This window comes from Cnephaeus nilssonii, assembly GCF_951640355.1.
Source record: "Cnephaeus nilssonii genome assembly, chromosome: 9".
NCBI classification, from domain to species: Eukaryota; Metazoa; Chordata; class Mammalia; order Chiroptera; family Vespertilionidae; genus Cnephaeus; species Cnephaeus nilssonii.
The window spans coordinates 28,354,871-28,382,321 of record NC_137080.1 but is presented as its reverse complement, the minus strand read 5'-3'; the positions used below and the strand labels follow the sequence as shown (position 1 = coordinate 28,382,321).

General features: G+C 39.9%; 1 protein-coding gene across 8 annotated transcripts in view; it reads right to left on the bottom strand.

The window, feature by feature from the left end:
* The window catches only part of ADGRG6 (adhesion G protein-coupled receptor G6), a 142,176-nt gene that overhangs the window by 54,683 nt on the left and 60,042 nt on the right, over positions 1-27,451 (bottom strand). For 4 of the 8 annotated variants that reach the window (XM_079779860.1, XM_079779865.1, XM_079779863.1 and 1 more), the window contains exons 3-6: positions 16,348-16,689; positions 13,558-14,181; positions 4,786-4,854; positions 1,941-2,027 (exon numbers count right to left, since the gene is read on the bottom strand). In XM_079779860.1, coding sequence (XP_079635986.1) covers positions 1,941-2,027; positions 4,786-4,854; positions 13,558-14,181; positions 16,348-16,689 — 1,122 coding nt within the window. The remainder of the gene's footprint in view (positions 1-1,940; positions 2,028-4,785; positions 4,855-13,557; positions 14,182-16,347; positions 16,690-27,451) is intronic. The other 4 variants (XM_079779861.1, XM_079779866.1, XM_079779864.1 and 1 more) reach the window with 2 other exon arrangements.

Sequence of the window (27,451 nt, the reverse complement as noted above, 5' to 3'; positions counted from 1 at the left end):
TCATAGGCCTGAGAATGTTTACTATATCAGATTCCCAAGGAATAAAAAAAGTGCATTGGAAATGGTTGGCAGTATGTGAATGATCTTAGATAGTCCAGGATATGACATCAAATCCCACTTATTCACAAGGTGAACAAGTAATTCTCTTTTCAATTATTTCAAATTTGTCTGCATCAAAGAAAAAAACCTTATTTAGATTATCATCTATCTCTAACACTTTGTTCCTCTCCCTTTTAAACAAGACAATAAAGGTTTTGGGGGCTGAGATGTGAGAAAGCAATAGGATATAGGGAGAATCCAATGACAAGGTTTTCACTATATTTATTTTCACTTCTGTTTTAAAACAAGTGGTTATGCTTTAATTCTACAACAGTGATATCAATTTTTCCATCCAAATAAAAATGTTTAAGCAAAAAAGTGAGTCAATTTAGAAAAAAAAAAACCCACACCTATGAAATGGATAATAGAGATGGTTCAAGGATGTGATTAAAAGATGGTATAAAAATTTGAGTGCACAATTTTGAAAATATTTCTACTACGTGATAACCTATGAATATTTTTAAATATTTTAAAATCCTAGGATTATATTTTTATCAAGAATCATCTGAATTTTTTTCTTAAATGTGGTCACCAAACCATTTCAATTGATTCTAACATCTGCTTGCTTTGATGAGACTCCCATAAAGGCTATGACGCAGAGAGAGATGGAGTAAACAAGGCTCTCTTCAAGAATGTCAGAAATGACACGACTGGGTGAATACAGCACTACTCCACCAAGTCAAGGACTCTGAAACATCATATAAACGTTCTTGGGCAGTAGAGGATGTGCCAGTCCTGGAGGGAGAATGCCACAGAGGCTCTTTGTATGTTCATACAAAGAACGAAGTACTTCGTTAGAATTATAATATTCCCATCTACTGGCTGGCGTCCATGTGAAATATGCACTGGAAACTTCAGCTGCTCTTGCTTTCTTGGGGGTTGCTGGAATTTTTGCTCCATCATAAATCTCCTTGGTGTAACTACCAGAATAACCATAAACACTTCCCTGAATCGATGTCTTTATAACCCTTTACATTTCATGTAAAATATTCCATACTTCCAATTTAAACGTCCCTACAGAGGAAGTTGATGTAACCCCAAAGCCAAAAGAAAAAATTAACTATGTGCGTTTCTTTTCTCTGGGTTTTGGTCCCTGGTGATACATTAACAGATGTCTTGGCCTCACAAGTTAAATTATTGGAGTTGAGAAAATCTCTTTGTTTCTAATACCTCATGCTTGAGAATATTACTATATTTGAGGCAATGGTATAGTCACCTGATTGGAATTTCTTTTTCCCAGAGAAACTGAAATCATTTACTCTGAATTACCAAAAGGCTATTTATATGGTCCATATAGGAAACTGACTGATTTATGATTTAGTTGATAGACAATCACATTCTAATCATCATCAACAAATAAGAACAGAGAGCAAATTATTACCATGTAAAGTGGTTTACATGTCACAAATATTTAAGCATAAAGTTAGCTTTAGTGAAAAGTTAAATTACCAAAATTAGATTTTTAAAATGATAAAATCCTTTAGAAAGTAGTTTCCTGAAGAGAGTAATCTAACAAAAGACCATAAAATTTTTTTCTGCGATCTCTAGCATAATATAAATTCATTCCTTTTCATCAAATACATTTCTCATAAAATTTCCTTTGAAATTCAGAAGTTTTAGCTAAAAGTACAGATGAGTGGTACTGGAAGTGAACTCATTCCACTGGTCACTAGAATGAGGAACTCAAGAGAATCAAGTGATTTTATTTATTTTACTAGTCTTGCAAATGTACCAGTTGATTCCAATAACAGAAACTTTGTTGAAACATTAGATATTTCCGCCCTTAGGATACAATTTTTATTACATCAGACATATTACAAATATAAAAGGTAGTTTCTTACCATTCCTTTGTTTATCGATTCTGTTAGTAACAGGCATGTTAGTGGTGACAGTAGGTGGTGTAGTACTAGGAGAGCTTACAGTAGCTGCTAACAAAGATGAGAAAAATGTAATTTTGCAAGGAGCACATGGCAGTTAATATGGATGAGCAACCTATAATTAATTCATGACACTACATGGAGAAGGAACGGAAACTATTTCTTGCCATTAACTACAACAGGCTCTGAGGTTGTAATGCATAAAATAAAGCAATGCTTTCTATGGCACAGTAAGAATCAGTTCACATGGCCTTTAGTATCACATTGCAAGAGTCTGGATCTGGCACAAAGGAAATGGAGACAGGGCATTTAGATTCTAGACCTATGTCTGCCATTAACAGGCTGATGACCACACTGTGAATAAGTAAACCTTTACAGAATTCAGTTTCCTAAGTTTGTAAAAGCAAAAGGTTAGAGGACCCATCAGCTTGACAATGATCCAAACTAAGTCAGTCTTCCTGATTCTCTAAGAACAGAGAAATGAAATCTCAGAGAAAAACATTATTTGTCCTTGAGAAGATGAAATAAAACAAAATGAAAGAAAAAAACTGTATAGACTGAATCAATCATTTACAGATCCCAATAACTTGACTGAACAGTGATGGACAAAATAGATTTCATAAGGACAAGCCTAAGGGGGAAACATTTTCAAAGCATTGTGTCATAGATATGCTTTTGATATTACTAAAACTCTCAAAGATGAAATCCTTATGTAATGCTTTGAAAATATTTTTCTATGGAATTCTGAAGGAGCTATACAGGGTGGGGCAAAAGTAGGTTTACAGCTGTAAATACATGAAACATAGAGTTAATAAAGCTACTGTAATAATCATTACCTTCATGTCTTTTTCCTTTCACACAATGGTAAACCTACTTTTGCCCTACCCTGTATAAGTAGTAGAAACACTATACATATAATTTTCCTTTAGTTTATCCTAGGAGTGCATTTGTATTAATGTACATTAATATGGACAATAAACATTTATGTGTCTCATTTTTTAAAATTATCTAAATTTAAGTAATTACCTCCTAAGGGATCTTTGGAAAATACCAAACTTCTTGTTTCAAAATATGCTTTCTTAACTAAAAAATTTTCCATTTCCAAGTGATCCTATCTAATAAAGAGGAAATATGCAAATTGACCATCATGCCGTCAAAAAGATGGTGGCGCCCATAGCCACAAGATGGCGGCACCCAGTCCCCTCAGCCCCTCCAGAGACCCACAGTCTTTTCATCCCAGCCGGGGGGGTGGCAGGCACATGGTGCGGCCGGACACATCCTCAGCCCCCCCAGCTGCCCAGGCTTGCCCAAGGTGCAGGCAAGCCTCAGATGGCAGCTGCTCAGCTGCCCAGGGCCACCTGAGGCTCAGGTAACCAGGGCCTGCTGAGGCTTGCGCTACTGGTAGTGGCAGCAGCAGAGGTGTGATGGGGGCGTTGCCTTCCCCTGATTGCCAGGTCACCTCCCACCCCTGAGGGCTCCCAGACTGTGAGAGGAGGCAGGCCGGGCTGAGGGACCCTCCCCCCCTTCAAGTGCATGAACTTTCATGCATCAGGCCTCTAGTATGTAATATTTAAGAATGGGGATTCTTTCTGAATTCTTTTAAAAAAAATGATGAACAGTCAATTATATTTATCTTAATGCAAAATGCATCAATAAACAGGAAAATGTTTTGTTTTTTTGTCATTTAGGACACAGGGGGGTGGATAGCTGGGCATCTAGTCCTGTGACCCAAGGAATCAGTACTATAGGTATCTCAGATTAAAAGAAAAAATAAATAATTTTTAAAAACCTTTAGATCTGGAACTAGGCAAAATTATTTTTTTCTGTGTCATATAATTACTTTTAAACTACACTGAGTTTATGGAAACCATTTAATACTTTTATTTTCATAAGGTACTCATTGGTAGTAATATTAGGAATAATGTCTCAGAAAGGACACAAGATAATAATGAATTAAAGCCCACTTCCACACTGGACCCACAGAAGACACCTTTAGTTTCTATTCATTTAGTCTCACTTCTAATCCAGGTCACTTTCATCCTATGTTCCTCCTAATAAGAGATCCAGCTTTTACAAAAGGCATGATCATGATTCTTAATGTGGTATATAGAACAAAGGAGCATTTAATAGAATAAATGAATGAAAATGGGTAATGAAAATTAGAAACAGCAATAATAAAATTAAAGCAAAATATATTATTTTAAAACATTCAGGACTTTAATTATGTATTATTTAGCATGCAACTGTTTAGTCCATAATGTATAATTAGAATGCTGGCATAATATAGTCACTATGCATTATAATAATTAATAAAATTATATTAATATTAGTTTAGTATAACTAATTTTATTTCAATATTTAAATTACATTGCACCTCGTAAATTGCCTCACAGCCTTGTCTTAAGTGTAACTGAATATTCAACTTAATTTTTCCTCTTATTTTTTAGACATGAATACTTTTTCAAAACATTGTATGACTGTATTTATACTGGACCTTTGCAATATTCTTGAGGAGACATAGAGGGGAAAAATGAAATCAACCCTTGGTTAATAGCATATAATCATTCACATTTAAAAAAACTCAGTGCTTTATGGAAATGTGGTCATCCAGTCTGTGAATGCATTCTTTCTCCACACTGTACGTACTGTGCACCCACGCAACTAAAACACATCCAGAAATTCTTCTGTTTTGCTGGTTTCTGACTTCCCGAGAGAAAATTAAGATACAAATCAAAACAATAAAAACGACATTATCCAAAATAGCAAGAAGAAAACAGAGAGACTCCGGAGGATAACGCTGGCTCCCTACCTTGGCAGAGGGTCCCCAAATCGGCACAGTTGGCTAGTTCTGCTGCTGGGAGCGGGATCAGGTAGGAACCTTTGATCAACACAGAGGGTTATACAAGTTTGACTTGTATACAAGATTTAATATTATCCAGAAAAAAAAATTCATGAGTCATGTGTTTGGTATAACAGGAGCAGCCCTAAAAGCGTCCTCTAATAATACTCCAACATTAAGAGAGTCTCTTAAAGTCTCTGTGTCTTAATTTCTGCAAATGTAAAACCAGGTTATTGAAATATCCCTCAAAATCTTTAACTCAGTTTATTGGCCATCCACACATGAAAGGAAAAGTCTGTGTAAAAAATCCAGGGCCTTTTCACATAATAAATTATACCACTCTGGTGGAAATCTGTACAGATGTAATAATATAAACATCAAAGATAAGTTTCAAAAGTAAACTTGGCTATTAATACTCATAATATGCACATTTTGTTGCTAGCCACTAACATATGATATTGGCAATTCCAGAAATACATTTCAGTGATTTCAAGGTGGTCTCTGTCTTTCTTTTTCAAGCTTTTACTGAGTCATCCTCAGTAGGAAACACGTTTTAGCTGATTTTCTGGTAGGAGTAGTGGGTTTTCTCTGTTGCATTAAATCTCCCTCTGACAATTAACAGACTTTTATAAACCGGCGGAGGTGAGGGAAGCTGGGTTAATCTTTTCATATAGCATATTGCACTATGAAGACAGAGGATAAATACAAACACACACACATAAATGCATATATTCAATTTTAAAAGGACATTTCTATACTAGTGATTCCATTAAAATGTTTAAACATTTTCCAGACTTTCCTGTGGGAATAGTACCTGCAGGTAGAGCAGGCACAAAAAGATGAGCTAACAAAAGATGTCTAGGTAAATGGTGTTCATGAACAGAAAGCATCCCCAGTTTAATAGCATCTTTATTCTTGATTGCCTCAGGCACCTGGCCCAAGGAAGGAAATCATGTTACCTCAGAAAGGCCCAACCCTACAGGCAAGTCTGGAATGTTAACTGGTACAAAGCTCTCATTACAGACCTTTACATGTTCATTCAATAAAAATTTACTGACTGTTTGTAGTGTATGAGGCTCAGAGGCTAGAGTAATACTTTGAGATAATGTCCCTACTCTCAGAGAGGCATACATGGGAAATGGCTTCATAGTTCTCTGAATGATGTAAGTGTTTAGTAGCCCAAAGCAGGACGTGACCAGCAGTTTGGTGGGAAGGGTGCCATCCATTACAAAGAAGAGCTGCAAAGAAGATGAGGAGTCACTATACTGATGACGAGATAAGAGACTAGAATTACTGAAACATATACCAAGAAGGCTGTGAAAATATCTGGGTATCCAACTGACAAGGCATCACTGGGTATCTGTAGAAAATTGGTAGGAATGGTCAGATATATTGGCAATGGATTAGGGCCCTTGTAGAATGTAGGCACCACGTGTGTCTTTCCAAGGATGGTTTATCCCATCCACATCTCAGGTGGGTGCTCAAGCTTTGCTGAACAAATTGCTGAATGCATGATGAACAACTGCTCACATTTTGAACCCTTTCTTAAAGGAAACAGGGGAAAAGTGAAAGGGAACTAGGTGAGAAATTTCTATTTATGTTTGAAAACACCTTTGAGGCTCCATAACCAATTAAAAGAGGGGAGGTACAAGAAGCATGAATAACACTACTGATTCAAGTTGGTATCATGACTAAAATGACAATGGACAGAAAGAGATAGATACAAGGCACTTGAAAGTAGAATGTCTAGGATTCAGAGACTTTTTGGAAGAGGGATGAAAGAGATGAAGACATTTTCTTCTGGTTTCTAGCTTGAGAAGTTGGTACATAATAATCTCATAAAAGGAGATAGGAAATACTGGAAGAAGAACAACCTTAGGTGAGGTGGGCTAACAAGTAAATCCAGTAATGAAAACTGAGGTGCCTGTGAGACGCCTGGGTACACGGCAGGTGCACTTGGGTTTGGAAGAGGTCTAGCCAGGCAATACTCAACAGAAGCTATAGCCGGGTCTAGGACCCCTGGAGCTAGAGTGAAGATTTGAGAAGAATGTAACCATAGATATTCCTATGTTTAAGGATCAGGTTTGAGAAGGTAAAAAATAGCTTCTGTAGAAGGTGTTTTTTCAGAATTAAAGTGAAGCAAGTTTCATGGAGGGTGTGGCAATACCAAGGGCACAAGAAAGGTCAAGAATGATAAAGACTGAGAAGACCTTTAACTCTGCCCTGGAATTTTGGTAGCAGTTCGACAGAAATTACCGTAGTTTCAGGAGCGTGGGAACGAAGAACTCTAGACTGCCAATGTTTGATTGAGGGGAGAATGCAAAAAGAGGAAGCTTGGCTATGAAAGGAAGCAGAGATAGGAGGGAGAGGTTTTAAAGACTGAAAGCTTGGACAAGTGTACCATGGAAAAAGAACATTTGAGGAGACAGAAGTTGAGGTCAGCCTCAGGCAGAACTGAGGTAGAATACGATCTTGAAAGTTTTCTGCCCATTATTCTTAACTTATGCCCCCTTCTTGCCAGACCTCATTTCTCCTTTAGGCACTTATATGTTAGTAAGGAACTTCTAAAAACTAAAAACTCAAAATGACTGAGGAAATCTCAGCCACTGTAACAAGAGAGGAGGCCCTTGGATGGAGTTCCTGCGCTTCTCAAATTACACACAATGTTGGCAGTCAAAGGCTCCCTGGCCACTCCTGGCCCTGATACAGTATCTCTGCAGGACAAAGGGAGATAAGGGGACATTGTTGTGGGAAAGAAGTTTTATGGCTAACTGCATTTCCACTGCAGCAAAGAGCTTAGAGGTGGGGATAGGAAAGAAAACCCAAAGAGTTATGATTTACAGTAAGACATTTGACAATTTTATTTAACATTTTATCAGTATCATTGTATAGGAACAAGTATACATTTCAATATGTGACCACTTCTTCGTGGGAAATTGTAACATTTACTTCTTAATATTTAAGTTGTCAGTTGTTCCTTAAAGTCTAGCAAATGGACATTGCTTTATAAATACTCAATAAACATGACCTTATGGAGATTCAATATAGGAATAGATGTTAAGTTTGACAATTTTGGGGGGATAGTATAAATACAAGTGATGAGAATTATTAGAGAGAAATTATATTGATAAATATTGCATTACAAAAACACCCATTTATATAAATATATGAAATATAGAAAGTAGATGCAAAAAAAATTTTTTAAATTTCTAATTAGTTCCATGATGAGCACATTTGCATAAAAAGTCATTATTGCTATTGGTTTTCCTAGGCCAGCAGATTTACAAACCAGGATATCGTTAAGCAAGTGAGACAATTCTCCCTCCTGGATAATGATAATATCTTTTTCATCAAGGAATTTTTTTCAGAATGTAACCTATGTATGTTCACTGATTTTTATAGATACCACAAAGGTGTTTAAAGGTATTTACTTAATATTAACTGCAAAATTTAGAGTCAAATTTCTTTGAAAAAATGTAATCACTGAAAATGGGCAGTTGATGAGAAGCTAAAAATCTTTCTTTTCTATCTGTTGTTCTTGCGAAATTATACTACTGAAAGGAATCATTATTTATTTATAGGAGTTGTGGTAAAAAAGATTGATGTGTAGTCAACAACTCATCTCATAACCTATTTAATCACAATCCAAATAATAGTAGACAGCAATGAACCCTTAGCATGAGTTACAACAGGGGAAAATAATTCCTTTTCAATTCTTTCTTTGCAACTGTACTAAGCTAAATTTTACAATTTTTCCATTAATAAATATATTTCAAATGTAATTATCTCCAAGAATCATTTATGCTCATAAAGACTTTAAACATCTCCAAATAATAAAGTCCTTTGTAAAGATAAAGTGATTTTATCCTCATTATGTGAATACAATGTATGTATATATTATCCTATATAATAAAGAGCTAATATGCTAATTAGACCAGATGGTGGAAAGACCTTCTGGAATGATCAGTGGGAGGGGGGTGAAGCCAGCAATCCTCAGAGGCGGGACAGGGCACGACCTCGGCACCTCAACCTCCCACAGCCGCTCCCCCAGCTGGCCCAGCCCCTGATTCCCCCTCCCCCCACCAGTGGATGGGGGTTGGGGCCAGCACTAAGGAGCAGTGAGCCCAGCTAGCGAGCACAGTGGCAGTGGTGGGAGCCTCTCCCGCCTCTGCAGCAGGCGGGCAGTAAGGGGCAAGGGGTTTTGGACTGGGAGAGCCCAGACTGTGAGAGGGATGTCTGAGTGCGTGCACTGACCACCAGGGGGCAGACAAGAGCTGCAAGAGCTGCAATGCAAGAGCTGCCCCCTGGTGGTCAGTGCGCTCCCACAGGGGGAGCACTGCTCAGCCAGAAGCCAGGCTCACAGCTGGCAAGTGCAGTGGTGGTGGCGGGAGCCTCTCCTGTGTCTGCAGCAGTGCTAAGGAGCAGTGAGTTGGCAGACGGTAAGGATCAAGGGGTCCCAGACTGCAAGAGAAATGTCTGCGGGAAGTGGGACTAAGTCGGAAGGTGGACATCCCCCGAGGGGTCCTGGACTGTGAGAGGGCGCAGGCCAAGCTGAGGGACCACCCCCCTCCCCAGTGTACAAATTTCATGCACTGGGCCTCTAGTGTATATATAAAAATGCTAGTCAAAAATTTGTTAGGGATGGTAGGAAGAAGTCTATAGTGAATCAGTTTTAGGGCATGAAGAACGGAACTGTAATAATTGAAAATGAAAGGGTAGGGATCCAAGAGTTGATGATGCCTTAGTAATCAAGGGCTAAATTTTACAATGAAAACAAAAGTTGGTACAAATCCAAACATTTCTAGAAAAGAATAACAACAAAGTTGGGTACTTATGAATTGTATCTTATCTCTATAACCACAGTGGCTAATAAATGGAAGTGCTTGTTAATGCTAGTTAAATAAATGTAATTTGTTTGAACTTAGGCTATTCATTGACTTATACTGTATGACACCTCAGGAAAGAGCAGTCAGCGGTAAAATAAATAAAACTGGTAGAGAAGGCACTGTCTGTTCTTTGTGAAAAGTGGTGGACACTAGCCAGTATCTAAACTTGAATCATAACACAGGCAAATACTTGCACCTATAATTAAAGAGCCAGCCAAGAAAACTGTCTATCTATGGAGGTCATAAAACTGAATATGTTTAATGAATATTGTTCTAAGAAAAAGAATGAGGTTATAAAATAAAAAGAAGTGCTGCTAAATAAAGCATTTCTTTCAGAAAAAGGCTGAAAAGATTAGCCATGCTTTTAAGAAACTCTGATGAAAATTTTTTTTAATTAAGGTATATTCCCCAACTATGCTTAGAATAGTTTAGGAAAACAACAACAAAGAAAATCCAATTCTGAAACTGTTGAAACACTTTTTTACTTTATTAAGGCTAGAATAATTCATATTTGAAACAAATGACAGGATATTTAAATATAGTTAGGTCTGTTCTACTATCTTATTTTTATATGAAAACTGTACTTAGCAATACACCTTTAGAAAAAAATCTGTTCATTGTCCATCACAAGTTGATTCTGAAATAAAAGTTCATATTTAACAAACATCATCAGGCCAATGGAATGTTAGGTATGAAATTCTATTTTCCCATTGGTTATTGTACTGATCATTAGTTTGGGGAAATTATTAATACCATAAACATCAAGCCACTACATTCTGGGGGAAAGGAAAGGTTAAAATGTTAATAGAGCATACTTTTTTCCAATTCTTGAAGTTTTGCTGAACTAATAAACTTAGATAAAATCTGTGTTACAGGTATTTCCTGTCAGTTAATAAGTGACTTGGTTCTTCAACTCCCAAAGCTGATGATTAAACAGCAGGAAACTCCCTCTCCCTCTCCTGTTATGATTCCTGAAACTCAGTCCAAGATATCTGAATCTATGAAATGTGGGCATTTAGTGTCATCTTGGAATGTCAAGAAGACCACTATAAAAACTAAAGTAATTCACATCCCTGATTAGGTAAACTAGTGCCACTCCTTTGAATGAAATCATTCTGAAAATTTATAGATGACTATGATACCTGAGCATGAATCTGATGTATTCTGGTAGTCTTAAGACTTGGGAAAGGAGTTTTAACTACGCTGTTAAAAACAAAACAACAAAACGAAACAACTCATGGGCATGGCTGTGTTTCAATAAAACTTTAAGAAAACAGATGACCTGCCATAGCCCCACCTACTTTGTCAATCTCTGGTCTACAGGATTTCTTAGAGAAATTTAGGAATTCTTGTACACTATATCCCTCACTCACATTTTATTATATTAAGGCACTCAAGAAGCATTGCAGAAAAGTAACCTTATTAATTTAAAAAAAACACACACAAAACAACACACAAGTACATGTTAACACCCTGAAAAGCTAGCATTTTTCTGCAGAAGGCGCTCTGGCCAGAAGAGACGGCTCCTGGATCTTCTAGTTCTCACCTGAGTCAGGATTAGCTCACCTGCTCTAGCACTATGTCCCGTTTTCTAGTCCTACTTATTCTGAAGGACAGTCTTATTTACACTGGTTAAGAATGCATTGCTCTAAAACCAATTCCTGAATTGGCCACATTATTGAAGTGACGTTGGTTAAATTCCTTAACCTCTTTGGGTCTCAGATTTCTCTTCTGCAAAATGAGGTTAATAATAAAACCCACATCATGAGATCTATGTTGTAGAAAATGAGTTAATATGTGTACTAGTAAAGAGCTTAAAACAGTACCTAGAAAATAATATATGTATTCGATTTAAGTATAAATTAAGTGTTAGCAATTACTAATATACCTCGCCAATTCTTTTCTTTTTGTGTTTCGTTTTGGTTGCCAGAGTCCTCAAATTCTGCCCCACAAAAAAACAAAACGCTAAATGATCTCCATTATGACTTTTAGTAATGACCCAGGACACGGTGAAAACGGGCCCCGCAGCTAAGGATGCAGGAAGTGGCCCACTGCCCGCCCCTCCTGTCCACCATCCCACACCAAACACACACGCTTGACCTTCTCAATTTCCTCACTGAGTAAAAGACTTCTTGGGGATCCCTGAAGGTGCTCTGCAGCTAATCAGACCGAGAGCAGCTGGGGAACACCTTTAGCTCTTACAAAGTCCCACAGTCTCCTCTGGAACAGGGTCGTGGTTTACCCTCTTTCCAACAACCCACAAGGAAATAACTGGCAAATGACATCACTTACTAGCCTCCCAACATCTGCAGCGGCACCATGACCACACGGAGAGGTGGGTTACCCACAAAGATGGGTAGGTGACAGGAGCTCCCCAGGTCAGCAGGGCAAACACAGGTCAGGGAACCTGGGGAGGTGGCCTCAGGTCTTCACAATGGGGCCTACTTTCTTAAAAATATTGGGAACAAATTTCTGAAAGAATCCCTTCCAAGATCACATACAAATTACTTTTGAATATTAGGCCACTTCTTGTCTCCTTTAATGAAAATTATTTCTGCGACTACAAATTATACGTATTTATCAATACCTTAGCTTTAGTTATATAACATTCAATATGATAATGAAACTTTCACATTTTGTATTTTATTAGTCCTGTAGTAAAATAGGGACTTCCAAAATTAACTTAGGTACCCAGAGAATATTTGATAGAAGTCTATTCTATATAATAAAAGCATAATATGCAAATTGACCGAATGGCAGTATGACCAGTCGGCAGGGGTTGGGGGAGCGGCGCCAGGCCAGCCAAGGCGTGTGACAGCGGGCAGGGCGCAGCAGCAACCAGTGGCAGCCGAGGGGCAATCAGGGGGGCAAGGCCAGCCAATTGCCAGCTGGCGCCGTCCCCTGATCGGCCCACCTGGTTGCCACGGGTGGGACGATGGGGGATGGGGACAGCTGTTCTCCACAGGAGATGTCCCCTGATTGGCATGCTGTTCACCTCCCACAGAGGGGGCGGGCCTAAGCTGTCATTTGGACATCCCCTCAGGGCTCCCGGACTGTGAGAAGGTGCAGGCCGGGCTGAGAGACCCACCTGAGTGCACGAAATTTTGTGCAGCAGGCCTCTAGTTTTAATATAATTATGTTACACAGAATTATTTTCTCTAAGCATTTTGCATTTAGCTACATCTAATATTATCACATTTAAAGTCTCTCAAAAAGCAATCGTAGATAAGAGTATTTGAAACAAATGACAGAGCTCATTTTCAAATAAATAGAATAAAAGTTCAAATAAAACAATGATAATTTCTGATTATCAAAGATTTTCCTTAAATGGACAGTTGTGATGTTTAAAACTGAGTAAATACCATGCTTTTAGGTGGTGGTGGTTTATTTAAATAACATAATAAAAATCAGCATTTTGCTATATCATCTATGTAATTAAAACAATAACTTATTAGTTTCTTTTGTTTCAGGTCTGGAGTTAATATTTCTATTTGATACATGATAATTATAATTATTGTTTGTTAGTGATAAACTGTAATATTTTATGACATAAAGAAAACTTAAAAATGGTAGAATCAAAGACTTTGAAAAAATATGGCTTATAATCAAATGTTTACAATGAATAGCTGAGCAGATAACATTTTAAAAATTAAAAGAGTAATTAATGCTAACTATATATATATATACGCAAATATATATACATACATGTACTTATTCCACATAAATATATGCATAATTTAATTATATATGTGTACATATATAATTTTATATACATATATGTATATGTAATTTTTTGTTGCCAAACATATTCATAGAGCAATGCTTTAAAAAGAGAGTTAATAGGCCACAGACTTACCACAGCTTAGGTTGCTTTCAGCTTTCAGAGCTAGGGTTGGGATATTCCAAAAGTCATTTTGCCAGTCGACCACATTCCCTTTCACATTACAGCTGAGGTTGAAGAGGATTTTGGAACTCATGGTAAAATTCCAAAGTCGAAAGTTATAAATGTCCGCTTTCAGAGAGGCAATTCCATTTTGATTGGAGCCCAACAACAATTTCCCATTCCCAGAAATAACTTTATTAATGCTAGCATTGCATGGAACTCTTTGGTGCCTTCTTTTGAAATTGACACCAATATAACCCAAAGAATTATTCCAAACAATGCAGAGCAGCTCAAAGCTTTCTGTGAAAATGTCTTCTTTATCCTTTATAGGTAACACGCTGTTCAGTAAACATTTTGAGCCAGCTATAGCTAGAAAGTAGCCACTCTTGTCCTTTCCAAAACTGAGTAATTGTGTGAAGGATGCATTTGAGTAGGAGAAAGCCATCCATTCACTGTCTTCCTTGCCAATTCTGGCTGCTTCAAAACAGAGTGTGAAAGCGCTGAGCTCCGGAATAGAGACACTTTTTGCAACAGATACCTGGTACACATCTAGTATCTGGGGTAAAATGACCTTTTGATTCCTTAAGGACACAGCGACTAGGACAAAACATAAAAACAGATAAAAGATGTTAACTTCAGATACAGACTAATGTCTGATACACCCAACCTCTCCACTAACTGACTTTTTTGCCTACTGCACTCCTCTTTCGCTGTTCATCTACCCTCTATCACTAACCCATTACCTTATACCAATATTAGTAACAGCAATAAAAAATCCCACTCATTTAAACTCTAATCATGGTTGGATATCACACTTAAATCTGTTATTAACCAGCCATGCTAATAACAAGTATTTTTATTCATCCCTGAACTTAAAAAAATAATAATTAAAAAACTACTGGTTTCAGGAAAGCTCTATTCATATGTAAGACTTTAAAAAAATATGCTACTTTCAAATAATTTCTAAATATAATAACTAATAGTTCTATTTTTTCATTAACAATTGCCTTTCTCCTCTTCAGAAACCCCATATCCTACTCATGTCCCCCATCACGAGGGTATTTCAGGAATGAAGGCAAAGACGCTGCCATTGAGGAGCGGGAGTCTAGTAACACAACAAACAAAACTGCAATTTTAAGTACTATTTCCTTTACATTTGAGCTAGTTTGTGAGGAATAGTAAGGGGCAGTGGTTCAAAGTTCAAAGGGCAGACGATGGCGCTCCCTATCCCAGCTCTTCCACTGTGCTGTGTGACCTTGGACAAGTGATTCACATTGTTCTGCCCTAGTCTTTTTATCTGCAAAATGAAGGACCACGGCACCTGTTACACAGGTGTTAAATAAGTTAATGCCCTTGTGACATAGAAAATCTATAGCTAGTACTGATTGCTAATATAGATTACTTTTATTACATGCATAATAAATTCAAAATAACATAAATTAGCCTAGTCTTTCCGTGACATATGTGAAATGATTAAATAATACAATGCATTTAGCCCTGTGCTAATATAATAGACACTGTGAAACATCATCAACTGATTTGAGAGAGAAGCAGCCCTCCTCAAAAATATTACTTAATACTGGTTTCAAATGAACACTACTTTGAATATACTTTAATATACGCCAAGAATAGGTTGATGGTAAGAAACATCATTTTATATAAATATTTTAGTTAAAAATCCATGATGGAATTGAATAGAATTGTAGATTTTAGTCTACTTTTTAAATATTGAACAGTTCACAGGTCCATTTACCCAATGGAATCTTATGCAATATGAACCCAGTATTCTACATATGTTGTTAAAATCCAAAGGCTAGAAGCAAGCATGTCCATCAATATTTTATTAGTGGTTATGGCTGAGGGTGGTATATCACTAGGTAATTGTAATTTGCTCCTTTCTATTTTCAAATTTCCTATAATACTTTATCATTTTAAAAACATTATTTGAAGAATTAAAGCATGTGTTTCAATTAACCACATATCTGTCCATTACAAACAGTAAATAACCTTGCCACCAAAAACACAATTTATAATGATGACTCATTTTCACTGTAGTGCCTTTCTTTTCTGTTTCTTTCCTTGATACATGAAATCTACTTAAGAAGCTCAAGAGGAAAAATAGTATAACTACATCTCACAGTTTTGAAGCTTGCATTTTCCTTAAGCAAAGATGGGTTTTAGAAAGAACAGAATTATTTAAATGTTAAGACATGCCAGAATCCAGGAAATGTATTTGATAAAAATATATTTTCTTTCCTTCAATTGCCATTTTTCAAGAGGCTTTCCTCAGTTTATGTTGTTTATTATCGTAAGAAATAAATAGCTCTTTTAAAAATTTTAATTCCTATGCTAATTTTTATATTTATCCCCTAGCATAGTTCCTTAAAAGGCAACATCTTAAAAGCCTAAAAGAAGATGATTTCTAAATAGGAATGTTTTAAACATTCAGTAGAGAGATGTTAAAATTACAGATTTTAATTATTAGCTGTGGAAAATCTACTGCCTTCCAAGCAGCCTTTATATGTTCTGCATGTAAACAATATAAAGGAATTCAGCTCTACTGCAAGCAGATCTTTTTGGATCTGCTAGCTATCTATTGCTAATGAGAATACTCAGTGAATATTAACAACTTCTTGCCCTTACATTCTAATCCTAATCATTCACATTCACATAAAAGAGCGTACGTCTGGCTCCTGGTCCTGTGTTTATTGTAGAACATGTTAAATGAAAGCAGAAGGTTGGCCCTGTCTTTGGTTTACATACCTCTGATGTAGCTGGCATTGAAACCTTTCTTCTGGATGCTAAAGTCACTTGAAAAGGACACAAGCATCTCATTTGCACTTGAGTTGAATGATAGGCCTTTGGCAGTTGCTCCACAAAATTTCTTCTGGCTCTCTCCATTATCAAGGGATAATGAGTCATAAATGCAATTGGGCGCTTCTTCAATGTCGAAGTCATTAAACGTTATCTGAATGATGTAGCCAGCGGGGGCTCGGAGGGTCCACATGCAATACTGGGCGTTAGGGTAGTCGTTAGGGTAGCATGGAGAAGCAAAGGTCCCGGACGGGCTGGAGAGCACAAGCCTGCAGTTGGCACATCCGCACACTGTTGGCCAGACAAAAAAGAGACAAGAGAGAAGGGCTAGGATCAGAGGCCGTACAATAATCCAAGAAAACCACATGCTGGGGACAAACAGTAAACATTTTAAAATACCAAAACATAATCATGAATATTAAAAGGAAAATAAAAGCACCTCAGGGGAAAAGGAGCAACAAAAATAAACCAATAAAGCAACAAAAAGTGAAAAGAAAAATACATATTCTAGAGCAATTATTCTTAAACTGGTGTCGGGGGCGGGGGGGGGGGGTGCGATGTACTCTGAGAATCTGATGAAAGCTATGGGAAATGTTTCTAGTAAAATGCACAGGGGCCGCTACCTTTGGCCTACATTTTTAGGAGTGCATGAGGCCTCAGGAGGCAACAACAGACTTCACAAAGCTTCACTGAGCGTCGGTAAGAATCTCTGATTCTAGAGAGTAACTGAACTGGGTTTGAAGAGGTTACAGAACCATACAGGTAGAACTCAATATTACAAACCGTGGATATAAAGGAAGAGAAACACTTAGGAAGTACATGTTTAAAAAGAAAGGCAACCAGAAGTGGAATTGCTGGGTCATAAGGTAGCTCTACTTTTAATTTTTTGAGGAACCTCCATACTATTTCCCATAGTGGCTGTACCAATTTGCATTTCAACCAAAAGGCAGCTAGGGCACTCTGGTTCCCATCAACAGACGGTTGCATAAAGAAGATGCAGTGCACACATGCAGTGGAATATTACTCAGCCATAAGAAAGAACATAATCTTTTAAAAAATATATATTTTATTGATTTTTTACAGGGAGGAAGGGAGAGGAATAGAGAGTTAGAAACATCGATGAGAGAGAAACATCAATCAGTGGCACATCCCCGACTGGGGATGTACCCCCAACCAAGGTACATGCCCTTGACCAGAATCAAACCTGGGACCCTTCAGTCCAGAGGCCGACACTCTATCCACTAAGCCAAACCGGTTAGAGCAAGAACATAATCTATCCATTTGCAACAACATGAATGGACTTAAAGGATATTATGCTAAGTGAAATAAGTTAGAGAAATATAAATACCACATGATTTCACTTATATGTGGAATATAAAGAGAAAAATAAACAATACAGAAGCAGACTCACTGATACAGAGAATGAACTGAGGGTTGCCAGATGGGAGGAGGGAGGGGGCTCAGTGTAAAGGGTGAAGGGATTAAGAAGTACAAATCGGTAGTTACAGGGATGTAAAATACAGCATAGGGAACATCCTACCTAATAAAATAGTAATATGCAAATTGACTGCACCTTCGCTACGCCCAAGCCATGCCCACCAGCCAATCAGGGCGAGTATGCAAATTACCCAACAAAGATGGCGGTTAATTTGCAAACGCTGAGGGAGGGAGGAATGAAGACTGAAGACAACTTAGAAGGAAGAGGGAGGAAAAGCGGAAAGCAAGGTGGCTGCCAGAGGGAAAGCCCAGGCGGAGTGAAGCGGGGCGGAGCGGGGCAGAGCGGAGTGGGTGGCAGCGGTGCGCGGGTGCAGGCGCGGCAGCTGCAACGGCGACAGCAGTGGCAGCGCACGCGGCCGCAGCAGCCGCTTGCAGGCTTCTTCCTGCAAATGGGCTACTAGTAGTTAATAATATTGTAATAACTATGTATGGTACCAGGTTAGCACTAGAATTACTGGGGGTATCACTTCCTAAATTGTATGTCTACCCACTATGCTATACATCTAAAACTAATATAAGATAATACTGAATGTCAACTGTTATTGAAAAAGAGAGAGAGAGAGAGGGAGAAAACACCAATACAAAAAATAAACAGGTTATCTTCTCAGACTGTATTTATTCTAAAATTCAAATAAATAGCATCACTTGTATGTGTGAAATATTTATAGTTTTGAAAATAGTTTCATTTACCACAGTTTGTAATTATATACTTGTGTGATTATCTTATTTATGCATTCACTCAGTAAATATTTATTGAGTGCCTATTACATACCAGGCACTATTGTAAATAGTATATACCAATGAACAGGAAAGATGAAGTCTCTGAAGGATTATTACATACTAGAGGCCGGTGCACGAAATTTAGGCCTAGTGGGATCAGGCCTAAACGGGCAGTCAGACATCCCTCTCACAATCCAGGACTGCTGGCTCCCAACCACTTGCCTGCCTGCCTGCCTGATTGCCCCTAACTGCTTCTGCCTGCTGGCCTGATTACCCCTAACCACTCCCCTACCAGCCTGATCACCCCAAACCACTCCCCTATCAGCCTGATCGCCCCCAACTGCCCTCCCCTGCTGGCCCGGTAACCCCCAACTCCCAGCCAGGTCGCCCCTAACTGCCCTTCCCTGCTGGCCCAGTCACCCCCCAACTGCCCTCCCCTGTAAGCCTGGTCGCCCCCAACTGCCCTCCTCTGCTGGCCCAGTCACCCCTAACTGCCCTCCTCTGCAGGCCTGATTGCCCCCAACTACCCTCCCTTGCAGGCCTGGTCCCTTCCAACTGCCCTCCCCTGCTGGACTGATTGCCCACAACTGCCCTCCCCTGCCGGCCATCTTGTGTCCACATGGGGGCGGCCATCTTGTGTATTGGGGTGAAGGTCAATTTGCATATTACCTCTTTATTATATAGGATCATATCCGTTTTGGATCCAAAGACAAACTAATACTATAATGACAAATGGTAGTAAGAGGTAAATGTAAAGCAATCAATTATTTCTCAATTATGATTTATCCAGGCTCTGGCTACCAGGTAGAACCAGAAACCAAGGTCTACTGTTGTCCCAATGCCTTTGCAATTAATATTCATACTAATTTTAAATATTTGCATAAATGTAGGCCATAATTCCATTTATCTAACATTCTGGATAAAGTAATTGCCATAAAACTGACACAGAAATGTTCAAACAATAAAGTACTTTCCACTATGATAATGGAAATCACTCTAAATCACGACCCTCCCTTTTTCACAGAACTGAGTAGAATGAAGATGCAATAGCTTTTCTGGAAAATGGTAATCATAACAAATATTATTCCCTATATGGTGAAATATTCAGGGAGGTATATGTTATGCTGCTCGAATTACCTTTTGCTTTTCTCTTTTCCCTGTGGCCACCTTGTGTCATGCACTGTTTTTTTATCATGCACTGTCTTGCCAACTCTGCTCCCCATCTATTCTTGCTAACTTACCCTCTCTTAGCTCTGCCTCCCTAAATCTCCAACATCTTGTACAGGCCCAAAGACAGCCAGGAAAAAGCCATTTATGATCATCAAGTGATCTCCAAATGCCTTCTCTCATCCATCCCTGGACCACAGAGCTCCTCTCCCTTGTAGCACTATTCAGAGCAGTGTGAGAGTATTTGCCTACTGTCTGTCTTCTCCTGCTAGTCTCTAAATTCAACAATCAGAAAGTATGTACTGCCAAAACCGGTTTGGCTCAGTGGATAGAGTGTCGGCCTGCAGACTGGGGGGTCCCAGGTTCGATTACGGTCAAGGGAATGTACCTTGGTTGCGGGCACATCCCCCGTAGGGGGTGTGCAGGAGGCAGCTGATAGATGTTTCTCTCTCATCGATGTTTATAACTCTCTATCCCTCTCCCTTCCTCTCTCTGTAAAAAAATCAATAAAATATATTTTTTTAAAAAATGAAAGTATGTACTGTCATATTCACCATCTTACTCCTTATAGCATCCCTGACACATGGAAGACCTTTGATGAAACTGATAAAACTTATGAAAACATAGATAGTTTAAATGAATGAGAAAATGCTTAAATTAAAAATGACTTAGTATATGAACCGAATTCCAACAAAGTCTAAGTCTAAAAAAACGAAAAAGGATGTATGAGCTCTGGAATATCTCTTTAGATGGGGCTCGGGGTCCAATTATTTCACTCCTAGCACAGGACCCAGATGACTGAACCTTTCTGATGAGGCTACCTTCCTGTTACTGTACCTTAGGCTCAGGAGAAAGAAGTAATTTAACACTAATCTATCCAATAATATGCACTGAAGATTAAAAAGAAAAACAGCCCAGCCAGCATGGCTCAGTGGTTGAGTGTCAACCTATGACCCAGGAGATCTCGGTTCGATTCCCAGTCAGGGCACATGCCTAGGTTGCAGGCTGCCCAGTGGGAGGTGTTCAGGAGGCAGCAGTTCAATGGTTCTCTTTTATCATTGATGTCTCTCTCTCTCTCTCCCTCTCCCTTCCTTTCTGGAATCAATACAAATGTATTTAAAAAAAAAACAGAAAGGAAAATAAGTTACTCTCTTTGTGTCATCTCAGCATGTGTGCAGGCAGTAGTATCATTTATTCAAAAAGAGATGCCATTCCATGTATTACTTCAAGACCCAAGTAATATTCATGATATCCTTTATCACATTATATGGTTCTTGCCAAATTCTTCCCTAAGAATTGAAGGAAAGATACAGGAAAATTCAATTTGACTGAAAACACTTACTATGTAATTTTGAGCAAGTTCATATTTTTGTGCCTCAGTTTCACCAACTTTATACCGGTGGTAGTAACAGCACCTGTCTCCTAGGGTTATTGGGAGGGCTAGAAGGGTTAGTATTGTGAAGTTCTGGGAGCTGTACAGGTATAGTTTGCACTACTTCAGTGTTGGCTATTATTCATCACTAGAGGCCCGGTGCACGAAATTCGTGCACGGGGGGGGGGGGGCAGCGGGGAGTGTGTCCCTCAGCCTGGCCTGCACCCTCTCCAATCTGGGACCCCTCATGGGATAACCAGCAGTTGGACATCCCTCTCACAATTCAGAACTGCTGGCTCCTAACCACTCACCTGCCTGCCTGATTGCCCCTAACTGCTTCTGCCTACCAGCCTGATTGTCCCTAACTGCTCCCCTGCTGGCTTGATTGCCCCTAACCACCTCTGCCTCGGCCCCGCATCTGGGACCCAGGATTCCCTCCTCCAGCTGACCACAGGCACCCAGGATCTGGGCTTCTCTCCCTCTGGTCAGCCATAGGCGCCCAGGCTGGCTGCAGCCTTAGGGGATGGTGGACAGGGGGCTTCGCCTGTGCTGCAGCTGCAAGTGCTGGCGCCCAGGACTGCAGGGTGGGCGGCTTCTTTGTCTCCCAGGCCACAGCCAGCCACAGGTGCTGGTGCCTGGGACTGCAGGGTGGGCGGATTCTCCATCTACCATGCTGTAGCCAGCTGCAGGTGCTGGCACCTGGACCACAGGGTGAGCGGCTTCTCTGTCTCCCAGGCCACAGCCAGCCGCAGGTGCTGGTGCCCAGGAACGCAGGGTGGGTGGCTTCTCTGTCTCCCAGGCCACAGCCAGCCACAGGTACTGGTGCCCAGGACCGCAGGGTGGGCGGCTTCTCCATCTCCCGGGCTGCAGCCAGCCACAGGTACTGGTGCCCAGGACCGCAGGGTGGGCGGCTTCTCCATATCCCGGGCTGCAGCCAGCCTCAGGTACTGGTGCCCGGTTTCTCCATCTCTCCCAGGACGTGGGGCGGGTGGACATGGGGTGGGCAGCTTCTCCAGCTGGCTGTAGCCTGGGATCATAGGGCAAGTGGCTTCTTCATCTCCCAGATCGCATCCACCCTCAGGTACTGGCACCCGGTTTCTTGTCTCCCCCAGGACGTGGGGAGGGCGGCTTCTCCAGCTGGCTGCGGCTTGGGATCACGGGACAGGTGGCTTCTTCATCTCCCAGGTCGCAGCCAGCCTCAGGCGCTGAGGCTAGGTTTCTCAGTCTCCCCCAGGAGGTGGGGCAGGCGGACCTGAGGTTTCTGCTGCTGGCTGCAGCCTGGGATCACAGGGCAGGCGGCTTCTTCATCTCCCGGGCTGCAGCCAGCCTCAGGCACTGGCACCTGGTTTCTTGTCTCCCCCAGGACGTGGGGTGAACCGCTTCTCCAGCTGGCTGAGGCCTGAGATCACGGGGCAGGCAGCTTCTTGGTCTCCGTGGCTGCAGCCAGCCTCAGGTGCTGGAGCCCAGTTTCTCCGTCTCCCCAGGACGTTGGGCAGGCGGACCTGAGGCTTCTGAGGCTGGCTGCAGCCTGGGATCATGGGACGGGCAGCTTCTTGGTCTCCCGGCCGCACCCAGCCTCAGGCGCAGGGCCCGGTTTCTCCGTCTTCCCAGGACGTGGGGCAGGTGGATGTGAGGCAGGCGGACCTAAGGCTTCTGAGGCTGGCTGCAGCCTGGGATCATGGGGCGGGCGGCTTCTTGGTCTCTGTGGCTGCAGCCAGCCTCAGGCGCTGGCACCTGACTTCTCCAACTCCCAGAGACCTGGAGAGGCTGGGGGGCGGGGCTGCCGCCATGTTTTCAGTTTAACTACATACTCACTCAGATTGAATGGTGGGCGTGGCTGGGGCGTGGCTGGTGGGCGTGGCTGGTGAGTGTAGCGGAGTGATGATTTGCATACTACTCTATTATTAGATAGATTACTATAACACACAATATGTGCATCGATAACTTCAGAGAAGAAAATAGCACCCAACTTCAGTAGCATCTCTCTTTCTCTGAGGCACGCATTGAGATAGAAAAGAGAAAGAAGAGACACTACACTCATAATGTTCATTTAAAAAACAACTGTTAGCCCTAACCGGTTTGGCTCAGTGGACAGAGCATCAGCCTGCTGACTGAAGGGTCCCAGGTTTGATTCTGGTCAAGGGCATGTACCTTGGTTGCAGGCACATCCCCCGTAGGGGGTGTGCAGGAGGCAGCTGACTGATGTTTCTCTCTCGTCGATATTTCTAACTCTCTATCCCTCTCCTTTTCTCTCTGTAAAAAATCAATAAAATATTTTTAAAAATAAAAAAATAAAAAACAGCAGTTAAAGCATTCTTTCCCGTGCTTCTCATCTCCAGTAGCTACACAGAATTTAGAGATAGCGCTACTAAAGAGTGATTATCTTAATTGGGTTAAATGTCAATTAAAATAAACACAATATTGTCATGTTCATTATATTTACAGATCAATTCACTTTAAGGGGCTCTCACTTATATTACCTCATTTGATATCATAATAACCCTGAGAAATAGTTCCACCTCCATCTTCAAATGAAACAAGTAAAGCTAATATAGATTACATAATTTGCCCAAAGTTACATATCGAATTCATAGCAGGACCAAGAGTCAAACCAGCTCTTCTGAAACTAAGTCTATTGTCTTTCTAGGGGTTGGAATAAAAGGTGCCACTTTAAAAAAAAAACACACACAAAAGACATAGTAAAGTGGTAAGCCCCAGTACCCTTTTAAGAGACAATGTTTTTCAATGGGCAATTTCGTAAACATAGTACAATCACCCCCAACTTAATATGTTTTAAGAGGCTAATTTTGAAATATTTTTAGTAAAGAATGTTAGACAATCTAAAACATAGTGCTTGGGATTTTCCCATTTGGAGAAATCAAATGTCACTACTAATTGATTCCTATACTATGAGGTAATTAAGAAATTAATTTGTTCTCTCTTAAAGGCAGGGCTACTACATCTCTTAAAAGATGGCTACTGAAGTACCCATTGAATGAAGCTGTGGGTAACCAGAGTTAATATATTTTCTAAAAACTACCCAACTCAAGTCCTGCTTCATACGGCTCAGTTGGTTGGGCTTGTCCTGTGCACCAAAAGGTTGCTGGTTCAATTCCAGGTCAGGGCACGTGATCAAATTGTAGGCTCTATCCCTAGTGGGGGGTGTGCAGGAGGCAACCCACTAATGTTTCACTGTTACATCCATGCTTCTCTTTCTCTTTTTCTCTCTCCTCTCTCTCTCTCTCTCTCTCTCTCTCTCTCTCTCTCTCTCGTGCACGCACGCTCTCTCTCGCTCTCTTTCTCTCTCTCTGTCTCTCCCTTCTTCTCTAAAAATCAATAAAAAAATATTTTTTATACACTACCCAACTCAAAACATCTGGTTCCAGATGTTCTAAAAAACAGATATAGTAACATGTTCACACCTATAATTTATAAAAGCAAAGTTTTCAGGTAATTTAAACAAAACAAATTCCACCGTCAGTGCTTGCCTATACTTGTGAATGTTTGGCAATAATCGACTCATACACACTTTTACAAAATTTTAGTTTTCAAAGGAACTCAAATCTAAAATGGAAAATCTCCCAGTCATGCCAAAGCCTATCTTAATTTATAAACATTTAAACACAGATTCAATAACCATTATCTTATGGGTTTTTTTTAATCTCAAGAGATTTAAATTTCTACTCCACTATTGATCCAAGTACTTCTCTGTAAATAAAATATGATGTACTTTAAAATTTTACAAAAACAGGAGTTTCAGAACCCAGGAGCTAGATCTAGAGATCAATTTTAGCTACTTTCAACACAGATCTGTAGATGGAATAATTGTTTTTCCCATACTGTGTTAAATGCTGAACAAGATGAATGCATTCAACTTAAATTTTGTTCTTTGGTTGAATTTCTGTGAAATTTTCACTAATGAATTTGTTGGACAAACTAGCCAATGAAAATCATTTTCAGAACATTTAGCTTAAGTTGCAGGCTCAGCTTGCATCTATTTAAAGTCCTTTTTTGAATGATCTATGTGACTATATTTAATTCTAATGAATGAAAAGTCTGTTAGTTGCTTTAAACGGTTTAAAATATTTAGCAGCCTTGATGGTTTCTGAAGATTAAACCTAATGGCCAGCAGTTGATAATTCTAGGGCCAATTTTAATACCTAAATCATTACAAAATCAGGACAGCCACACACCAACTCTCCAGATCAAGTAAAATGCTGCCAGATATAACTTCATTAAAGTGTAAAATAAAACTTTAGATACTGGAATGTATTAAATGACTGATAACATACAGTACTGAACAACTTCATCGAAGTAAATTTAAACTTAAGTGATTTCTGGCCTCTATGCAGATTATTTCAGGATGGCAAGGAATCTGGAGGCAATTTGGCTGTGAATTTGCAATTCACAACAAATCTGTGATTCTGCTAATGTGATAGACTTGGCAAGTATCCCACCCTCCCTTACCTCTCTTCCTCAAGCTCTGCATTCAAAAGTAGCATCTCCATGTTGGGAGGGTCGCTCCTAGACCAGGGCTACATCGGTCATTCCAATCTCCTGCTATGACTTTTAGCAGCCAAGCAAGGATATCAGTTTATTCCCAAAACTCTGGTTTCCCCAGAGTTAACCAGAAAATTGTTTGATTTCCCTCTGTAATGTTTCCAGCTCAAAACATTCTTTGGAAGCACCATGAATATGAGGCTACCACTTACTTCAATCACTTCAATAAAACTTGATATAGCTAGAAAATTAACAAGAAGCTGAATTACAGTTTCCTTGATGAGGCACCTTTAAGCTTGACACTTTTTTGAATCTTCAAAGAAATTCACATGCACCACACCCTCAAACACATTTCTATCTTCATAAGATTGTTAATGTTTAAACTTTGAGTCCTGTCTTTCCATAATCAGCTTAGCATGAGAACATTCCATACGTCAGGGCAAAGGTAATACTTTTGGAAGATCCAAGCAAGTGAACTGTTGTAAATCCATCTAGAGTCAGCTTATTACATTGATATATATCCTTTGCAAGGGGATGAAAAACACAAGCACATGTGCGTGCATATGCACCCACACCCACACACATTTTCATGGGAAACTTCCTTCTTAAGCAGTAAGTAGTTGAGTCTTTCTCCAGTATTTATAGAAAAGCAAATCTAAAGGTGATGCATAATTTAAAACTACCTCATCTGCCTGGTCTATCACTTACTCTACCTTCTGGTTAATATATTCAAGTATCTTATCCCCTTCCATATTCCTATACTGTAACCACCCCCACCCCCTCAAAAAAACAACAACACTCTGTGTTAATCCAGCCATGGATCTTCTCGCTGTCTCACGCATAGGCTTTTGAGCACTACTGAAAAGAATTCACAAAATATTGGACGTTATTTATACTAAAGAATTCACAAAGTATTGGATATTACTATACTTAAAAGGCTTCCAATTTTATCTCACTCACCCTGGGCACATTCAATGCTTCTGAACACTCCGTGATTCTTTACTCTCTACCCCATAGTTCCTACCTTCTCCTTTTTCTCCTTCGGCCCTCTTTGAGAATCCCCACTACTCCACTTGTCCTTAAATTCTTGCTATTCCAAGTCTGGCCCTTAGACCAACAGCATCAGCAGCAGCATCACCTGTTGGGAGCATGGTCAGTATGCAAAAATCACCCAGACCTACTATTTAAACTCTGTATTTTAACAAGATTCTCTGGTGATTCGTAAGCACATTAAAATTTGAAAAGTGCTCCTTTAAATGACAACATATAACAGAAGCTATTCACAGTCTCCATGCATACACCTTTTCCCAAGAAGATGTGCTCTTCCCACATCTCCTGCAGTCATATTTATACCACGACCTCCGGCTGCCCAGTCAGATTCTCTCTTTGAGAATTTGTTGCTCTTGTGTGTGTGTTTAATCCTCACCCGAGGATATTTTCCCATTGATTTTTAGAGAGAGTGGGAGAGAGAGGGAAAGACAGAGAGAAATATTGATGTGAGAGAAACACATCCATTGGTTGCCTCCTGCATGCACCCCAACCAGGGCCCAGGCCGGGAAGGAGCCTGCAACAGAGGTACATGCCCTTTACCGGAATCGAACCCAAGACCCTTAGGTCTGCAGGCTGACGCTCTATCCACTGAGCCAAACTAACTAGGGTTCCCTTTGAGAATTTGAAGTCAGAAACATTAGATAATTTATTCAGAGAATGGTGAACAATGGGATGGTGAAATTATATAAATTCAGAGGTGACAGATGCCTTGGCTACCTGCAAAGGACATGGATGGGCAGACGACAA